This window comes from Juglans microcarpa x Juglans regia, chromosome 3S (genome assembly GCF_004785595.1).
Source record: "Juglans microcarpa x Juglans regia isolate MS1-56 chromosome 3S, Jm3101_v1.0, whole genome shotgun sequence".
Classification (NCBI taxonomy): domain Eukaryota; kingdom Viridiplantae; phylum Streptophyta; class Magnoliopsida; order Fagales; family Juglandaceae; genus Juglans; species Juglans microcarpa x Juglans regia.
The window spans coordinates 27,421,227-27,429,378 of NC_054599.1; the positions used below are offsets into that span (position 1 = coordinate 27,421,227).

An 8,152-nucleotide genomic window follows, 5' to 3' on the forward strand; every position below is an offset into this window, starting at 1 on the left:
ATTGAAACAATGTGTTTCAATTGGGAGACCTAAACGAAGAGTCAAAATTTGAAAATAAAATGTGTGCAAACGGGTTCTTCTTGTCGTCGAAATCTTCAAGATTCCATGAGGTGATTTTGGAGAAGCTAAAGTAAAACTCGCACCCTCGGTGTCCTCTGGTAGTTCATGGTGGTTGTTGGGGTTATCTTGCACAGGATTATCCTCTGCCACATCAAGAGCTCGCTTCTGAACTGGCATTGTTTTCGAAGCAAAACCCAGAGAATCTTGAAGAAGGTTTGTATACACTTATGGAATGAGTATGGTTAGAGAAAAATAGAGGGAGAAAGAGAAAGATGAAGGTGACACAGTGTGGTTATGGCAAACTTGACCTTTAGAAAAGCATTAAAATAGTATGTGAGAGAGGACGCGTGAGGTACATGTGTTACTATTTTCTTTTTTTTTAATGGGTGTAGAAGGTGGGGCCCATTGGCAAATTAATATTAAAATCACATGATGTACATGTGAAGAAAGAAGTAGCCCGCCCGAGGAAGACGCCAAGTTAGCTTCATGTGCAAACTCGGTTGTTTTCTGTTTTTGCTTCATTCCCTAATTACCTAAATGACCTTCATTTTCTTACTTTTTTAATTATTCTTCTTCTCTCTCTCTCTCTTTTTTTTTTAACAATTGTCGTTCTGTTAATTCCTAACATTAATTTATATCGTAACGACTTGCAATAATAATGATTCAACCAATATGATTGATATGTTGATATTGGAGTTTTAACGTAATTACTTCATATTTTATAATAATTTTAAAAATAAGATTATAAAAAATTGTGTGTATATCATTTAGCAATATATAAAAAAAAATACTGTCGGAGATAGACATTGGCATTGCAATTGGCATCCATTGAAAATACAGTGGTGGAGAGACAGAGAGAGGAAGAACAGGAATTAGAAATTTGAGGCGTGGGTGCATGCATGCGTGTGGAAACAGTAAACATTACTCTTCCAAAACAAACCCAACTTTCCTATTTTCGACTCCTAAAAATCATCCTTAAATCTCTCTTTTTCCTCCGCTATTTTTCGTTTCCATGTACATACTATCTTTCATGATTTTAATCTTCTTCTTCTTTAAACTCTCTCTTTCTCTTTGTTGTCATTTTTTGTTTTCATATTTATCAATGATCTTTACTCTCATCACGCCATTAAGTACGTACTCGAGAATTTCTTTACTTTAACTCAAATTCAATTCAAGCATTTTCATTCTGTTCAGAATTTAATATTGATTGTGTGTGTTTTTTCTTAATGGAATTGCGGATTTGGTATACAAAAAGAGGTCTGATTTGGGATCAGTAAGCAAGAGCGAGTTCAATATACACATAATAATGGCGGGTGAAAGTGAAGGTGGTTGTACTGATACTAATGGAGAAAAAGTGGACGAAACGACATCACCTAAGAACAGGGTGAAGTTCCTGTGTAGCCATGGCGGGAGGATCCTCCCTAGGCCCACCGACGGTCAGCTCAAGTACGTTGGTGGTGAGACACGTGTCATCGCCATTCCTCGTGACATCTCATTCTCAGGTTTCGAATGTGATATCATCACGATCACCTGAATCCAATCTATTTACATATCTCATGAGCTTGCAATTTACTTTTTGGAATTCATATGGAAATAAAATTCGCATGTTAGCGGTATAGATTTATCTTATGTTATTGAATAACATAAATGTAATCTTATTCCTCAATGAATGGTGGCCTGGTTGTTGTTAACAGAGCTAATGAAGAAGGTGGTTGCAGTGTTTGATGTAGACACGATCCTCAAATACCAAGCACTCCCAGAGGATCTTGATGCCTTGGTGTCTGTTAGATCCGATGAGGACCTCAAGCATATGCTCGAGGAATATGACCGGCATGAAAGCGAAGCGACTCCAAGGCTCCGAACCTTCTTGTTCCCATCCAACCCCATCATGGTCGACAACCAAGCCACTTACCCTGAACCCCATGCACTGGAGCAACGTTATGTCGATGCCATTAATGGTATTATCCGCACAACCACTGCTTCTACACTCACCTCTATAAATACAAATCGTGTCACATTTACTATCTCTTCTGCTTGCGCTTCTCCCCATTGTTCTTCCCCAAAAGCTCAAAATGTTGATCCTCTGTATGACACCATCTCGTCAAATGGCTACCGGCAGAATGGTCTAGTTTCTATGCATAAGGTCCACAGCTCCCCTAACCTCTGCAGCCTCAACAACTTCCAGAACCATAGCAATGGTCTTGGCAACCACCACTTGTGTCAGCACCACCACTACCAAAACCATGTACACCAACATCACCATGGCTATTATCATTCCAGACCACCAATTGATCCTCATAATAAAGGTGTTGGTGGTGAAATTTTAGCTCGAACTTTGTCATCAAGCAGGGCTGATATCGGGAGGAGCCTGATGGGTTATCGCATAAACAACTATTACCCATCGAGTAGGCATCGAAGAGAGGGTGGAGGCTGCAATGTGTGTGGATATGAATGCGGGTTTTATGGGTGTGGGGGGTTCGAGATATCAGGTACCAGGAGTATTCCTCGGAGTCCAAGATAAACCATTTCGGGAGAGAAGAAATGTGTGAAGATGGAAGTCAAGCTATCATAAGTAAGCGAGGAGAGAAGACCTTGTAAATATTGTTAGAGATGATTATAGCTAATGAGCAGGTTTGAAACTTCAAATAGATCAGACTCAATTATGCTCAAGCGTGTAAGCTATATGAAGATATTACAGGCAGGTAGGTGGTATATATAAAAGAACAAACATTGAACGACAAGCAAAGATGAGTAGCTCCTGTGCAATTCTCCCCTCTATATATACATGATAATCATCGACAGAATCATCAATGAGAAAAAATGAATGACAATTTCTTCCCTCAAAATCCGTCATGTTGCATTTATGAATATTTCTTCAAAAAGTGGCAATTGCCCCAAGATTTTGCTACTGAGGGAACTTTAAATAGTCTTTTATCTCTATTTTCAATTGTATTCTTTTCCTCGGAAGGCAAAATAAGACTGTAACCCTGACCAAGTTAATCCAATCCCCGCAAAATCAATTCTTATACACATTAGCAAAGAATAAGCGACGAGCGGCCAAAAAAATCCAATTTTTGTTCTCACTTGCTGTCAGTGAAATATGCATCGATAACATCTCCATCAGGCCCCTTGCCAGATGGTTCTGAAGGCCCGGATTCACCACCAAGTGCCGGCCCAGGACCAGCACCTGCACCAGGAGCACCTGGTTGATTGTAAAGGGACTGGCCAAGCTGCATGACTTCTTGATTTAGGGCCGCCATAGCTTCCTTAATGGTTTGGGTGGAACCCCCTGAAATTGCATCCTTGAGCTCTCCAAGTTTTGCCTCCACCTTCTCTTTCACTGGGCCTGGAACCTTATCTCCCAGCTCCTTGAGTTGCTTCTCTGTCTGGTATACAACAAAATCAGCTTTGTTCTTAGTGTCAATCGCATCTCTCCTTTCCTTGTCCTCCTTTGAAAACTTCTCCACCTCCTTGACCATTCTCTCCACCTGCATATTTCACACAAATTTTACCTTGGTACTCTCCGGCTTTTGACCTAATGCTACAAAACGCAATAAAGTCTATTGCGTCTAGCAGGTTCCAAGCACAACATAAATTAAATGAGATAAGCCATTATATTCTATACCTATTCATCTTTATTGGAAACAACAACATACCTCATCACTGGGTAAGGTGCTAGCACCAGTAATTGTTATGTCTTGCTTCTTCCCTGTGCCCTTGTCAACCGTAGTGACTGAGAGGATACCATTGGCATCAATGTCAAATCTTACTTCAATTTGAGGAACCCCACGAGGTGCAGGTGGGATACCATCCAGACGGAAGCTACCAAGAGATTTGTTGTCCCTAACAAACTCTCGCTGGCCTTGGAGAACACTAATCTCGACACAGGTCTGCCCATCTGCAGCTGTAGAAAACACCTCGAACTTGGATGTTGGCAGGGTAGTATTTCTTGGGATGATCTTCGTCATCACACCACCGAGGGTTTCTAGACCCAGTGACAACGGTGAAACATCCAAAAGCACGATATCACTGACATCCCCAGCTAAAACACCAACCTATAATAAAATATATAGGCGAATCAAACAAAAAACAATGTACGCATTCCCAGCAATCAGAACGGTGCAAAACATGACTGCAAAATACTGATGCTTGATTTGAATAGTGAGATGAGATGAGATGATTTGTAAATAATAGTAAAATAATTTGAGTTGAGATATTCTATAGAGTTTTGAAAAATAAGAGAAAAAAATTGAATAAAAATATTATAAAATTAAAATATTATTAGAATATAATTTCTTAATATTATTTTTGTTTTAGAATTTAAAAAAGTTCAATTGACTTTTGTATTTTATTTAAAAATTTAGAAAAATTCTAACTATTAAATGAAAAAATTAAGATTTGAAATTGAAAATTATTTGTATTTATGGTGTTTGAATATTGGGATAAGATGAGATAAAAGGCTCCCCTATCCAAACCAAGCCTAAATAGTGTGACTGCATAATCTATTCCAACGGCCAACAGTTATCAGTGAAATCATCACAGATAACAATAGGCACAACACATTACTTAGACGTGAAAGTATAGAGTAGCTCACCTGAACTGCAGCCCCTAGGGCAACAACTTCATCAGGATTTACTGTCACATTGGGATCTTTCCCAGTCAACTTCTTCACAAGCTCCTGAACAGCTGGAATTTGAGTTGATCCTCCAACAAGGATCACTTCATCTAGATCTTTGAAGGAGAGTTTAGCATCCCTCAAGGAATTTTCAACTGGTGTTCTAAGCCTAAAATATAATCAGGCAGTTTGAAATGTTTAACTCAACACTTCAGTCGTTTTACAGAGCCAACGAAAATAAAATTTTGCTAAAACCTTACTATTTTCAAATAAAGCTATAGACTACATATGAGAGTACTCAACAAAGATGATCAGCGTGTGAGGTTGAAAATAATAGGACACATTTGGAGTTTCGAAAGAATGGCAGGTACCAGTCAAGAAGGTTAGAACACAATTCCTCAAACTTGGCCCTAGTGATGGTGGTTTCAATATGCTTGTGGCCATCTGCAGTGGCAGTAATGAAAGGCAAACTGGAAGAAGACAACGTAAAAATTAAACTTCGGTAAAACCTCAGAGACACATCCTCACTCTTTTGATTTTTTTTTTTCTTTTGAGGGGGGGGGGGGGGGGGGGGGGGGGGGATGGGGATTTGATCAGCAAAAGAGTTAGATACAATGAAATACCAAATGCTTGTCTGGGTTAAAGTTGAAAGCTCCATCTTAGCTTTCTCAACTGTCTCCGTTAGTCGCTGAAGAGCTTGTTTATCCTTCAAAAGATCTATACCTTCATCTCTCTTGAAGTTTGTAGCAAGCCAATCGACAATTCTCTGCAGGGTTCATTGACATTTAGTACTTCTGTGGCGAGATAGAGATGTTACCTCCCCCCTCTTTTTGTCTTTTTGGAATAAAGGAGAAGGAAACCAAAAGAGCAAAAAAATAAGCAAGCCAGTTGAAGGGGAAAACTAAAAGTTAGAAAGCACCAGAAGTAGAAAGCACCTCAAAGACTCCATCACCAACCTCAAGCACTGCAATGAAAAGAGAAAAAGAAAATTGATTCCTAAATGCATTTGTCATTACAAAGCATCTTTCAGGAACAAAGTCCATTATAGAGATACCAACAAAAAGAACTAGAATAGTGGCAAGGTGCTAATGTAAATGGGGACATAACTTAGAGCATCCTCATTGGCTTGATCAAACGAGGAGGTTAGTTAAAATTTAGATAATTTATACTAAAAAGGCTATATTGGATTGGCCATTTTCAAAATAATTTGAATTTCTGCTACAGTGATTGGCCAAATATAGACAATCACAATTGGTTCACCAAATATTAAAATACTAATTTTTCACTCCAACTACACAGGCGAAAACGGCAACAAAACGCGGAAATATTTCTCACCTGTAACTCTTTCTCCACTTTGGTTAGTAAATAAGAAATTTAGATAAGTTTAATCTCAATTTTTTGTTATTAGCATTAAATGACATTTGAAAATATGATTTTTTTAATATTAATTTAATTAGAATATAATTATTATTAATATTAAATTAGTAGAATTATAAAATGTGATATAAATAAATTAAATAAAAAAATTATTAATTTAATAATATTTTATTATTATATAGAGAGTGAATGGCTAATTTAATATGGAGATTAAATTTAAATAGAATAGATAAATATAAAAAAAAGTGTTATCGACTGAATTTTAAAAATAGAAAATGTTCTTTTAACAGGTTTACGAGCAATGACCTAACCTGAAACATCAAAAGTAACACCACCGAGGTCAAATACCAAGAGGGTCTCATTGTTCTTCTTTTCAAACCCATATGCTAATGAGGCAGCAGTGGGTTCATTGATTATTCTAAGAATTTCTAAACCAGCAATACGTCCAGCATCCTTTGTTGCTGTCCGTTGGGAATAGGTTTCTGGTTTGAGGATTGTAAATAGGTTTTTGGTCTCCAGATTTCTTAACCAAATAGATGGTTTTTTTATTCTTTTTTGCTTTGCATGCAGATGATCCAAGATCTGATCTTCTCTTCTTATTTGTTTCTGCCTCTTCTCTCTTTAGATTTGTTTTCTTTTTTCTTCCATTTGTTGTTTTGTTCTTTGATGTGTGTTGGTTTGTTCTTCTTGATGTAAGTGGCTTCCCCCTCACGCTGGCGACCAAACCGATTCGTCGAGATGGCCGCCGTCTACAGCAAGGTGCTGCTGGGGAGGATCAAGGTAAGGGAATTCGATTCCAACAAGCAGTACGCTTCGGAAATATTGGCGATTCTGTTGCAGAGCAGCACGGCCAACGATAAGAGTGGGGCAGCTGAACGGCGTGGATGTGGTGCTTCAGGCAGTCGCTATGTACAAGTCCAAGGACCCCAAGACTTCTGACAAGGAGGAGATCTAAAAAACTTGTTCGATTGTTTGTGTTGTTTGCTGATGCCGTTGGAAAACAAGGAGAGGTTTGTGAAGGCTGAAGGTGTGGAATTGATGATTATCATCATGAAGCAGAAGAAGTCAGCTTATGGGTCGGCTGTAAGGGCACTCGATTTTGCAATGACCAAGTACCCGTCCGCCTGTTTTGTGGATGTTCTGGGCCTGAAGACTGCGTTTGCTGCTTTTATGGGTAAGGTAAAGCATTCTTACAACTATTTAGTTTTTATATTTTACCCTTTTTCTCAGAAGGGGCAGCGGCGCAGTAAGGTGTTTTTGGCAATAAAGTTGTTCGAGCATTTCACTATGAGCCTTTTATGACCTTTTTTTTGTAGCTCTGTCTGTGATGGTGATTGCTCTAAAGGTACCAGTTTAAACGTTATTCATGATTTTGACGATGCAGTTCAATTCAAGGACATCCCAGATTCTTTTGTTGGTTAGTTTATCATACTGGCCCCTTTTCAATGCCAAGCTAATTACAAAGCTTGACTCTTCCAGAGTTTTCACAGAGATTATTTCTCATATAAGAGGTGGCCCACAAGCTGTAGAGGAAGGTGATGGTAAGCTCAGTCGTGACGATTATCTTTTACTATCAAATAGCCGTGATTCCAGTTTAAGTAGACAAGAGAGAGAAATAATATGAGCTCTTTCAAAATTATGAAAAGATGAAGATAAAAAATGGTGAGTTTGATCTTTGCTGATCTTGTGATAGATCTACATCGTCGTTTGAGAATTGGAAGCTACCATGGTGATAAAATTGATCTTATATACATAGATGAGGTTCAGGATCTTACATTGAGCCAAATCGCGTTATTCAATTATATCTGCAAAAATGACGAAGAAGGTTTTGTTTTCTCTGCTGATACGGCACAAACTATTGCAAGGGGAATTGATTTTAGGTTCAGGATATACGATATCTATCTATTCTACAAGAAGTTTCTACCGGAATCAAAACGCAGTGGACATAATAAAAGAGAAGAAAAAGGAATAATGTCAAATATTTTTTCTTCCTTTTCTTCGTGTGAGTCCGCGTGCGTTTCTTTTTCTTTATTTCGTTCTAAGCATTGGCATTGTATTAGTCAAATATCTTTTTATCTTTAAATTTAATAAATGTCATTC

At 38.1% G+C, this 8,152-nt stretch overlaps 2 protein-coding genes across 2 annotated transcripts; one reads left to right on the top strand and one right to left on the bottom strand.

Moving 5' to 3' along the window:
* The first annotated feature begins 1,303 nt into the window (after positions 1–1,303).
* LOC121257215 lies at positions 1,304–4,129 on the top strand. The gene is made up of 2 exons (XM_041158153.1): positions 1,304–1,562; positions 1,755–4,129. Exons 1-2 carry the CDS (start codon positions 1,367–1,369, stop codon positions 2,579–2,581), a joined length of 1,023 nt encoding a protein of 340 aa, XP_041014087.1. The 5' UTR covers positions 1,304–1,366; the 3' UTR covers positions 2,582–4,129.
* Positions 2,817–6,522, bottom strand: LOC121257216 (stromal 70 kDa heat shock-related protein, chloroplastic-like). The gene is made up of 6 exons (XM_041158154.1): positions 6,364–6,522; positions 5,299–5,441; positions 5,047–5,145; positions 4,655–4,844; positions 3,717–4,115; positions 2,817–3,548 (listed from the first exon to the last, which is right to left on the bottom strand). The coding sequence occupies exons 1-6, from the start codon at positions 6,433–6,435 to the stop codon at positions 3,141–3,143; spliced, it is 1,311 nt and encodes a 436-aa protein (XP_041014088.1). The 5' UTR covers positions 6,436–6,522; the 3' UTR covers positions 2,817–3,140.
* Between the last annotated feature and the right edge of the window lie 1,630 nt (positions 6,523–8,152).

What these genes read in the sequence shown, in the direction of transcription:
- LOC121257216 (XM_041158154.1), bottom strand. Translation starts at nt 6,435, where the DNA reads ATGGGTTTGAAAAGAAGAACAATGAGACCCTCTTGGTATTTGACCTCG. An exon ending in TGTTACTTTTGATGTTTCAG is followed by an intron (nt 5,442 to 6,363) that starts GTTAGGTCATTG and finishes TGAACCCTGCAG; the next exon opens with AGAATTGTCGATTGGCTTGC. An exon ending in TGTTCTAACCTTCTTGACTG is followed by an intron (nt 4,845 to 5,046) that starts GTACCTGCCATT and finishes ATTATATTTTAG; the next exon opens with GCTTAGAACACCAGTTGAAA.
- LOC121257215 (XM_041158153.1), top strand. Translation starts at nt 1,367, where the DNA reads ATGGCGGGTGAAAGTGAAGGTGGTTGTACTGATACTAATGGAGAAAAA. An exon ending in TCGTGACATCTCATTCTCAG is followed by an intron (nt 1,563 to 1,754) that starts GTTTCGAATGTG and finishes TGTTGTTAACAG; the next exon opens with AGCTAATGAAGAAGGTGGTT.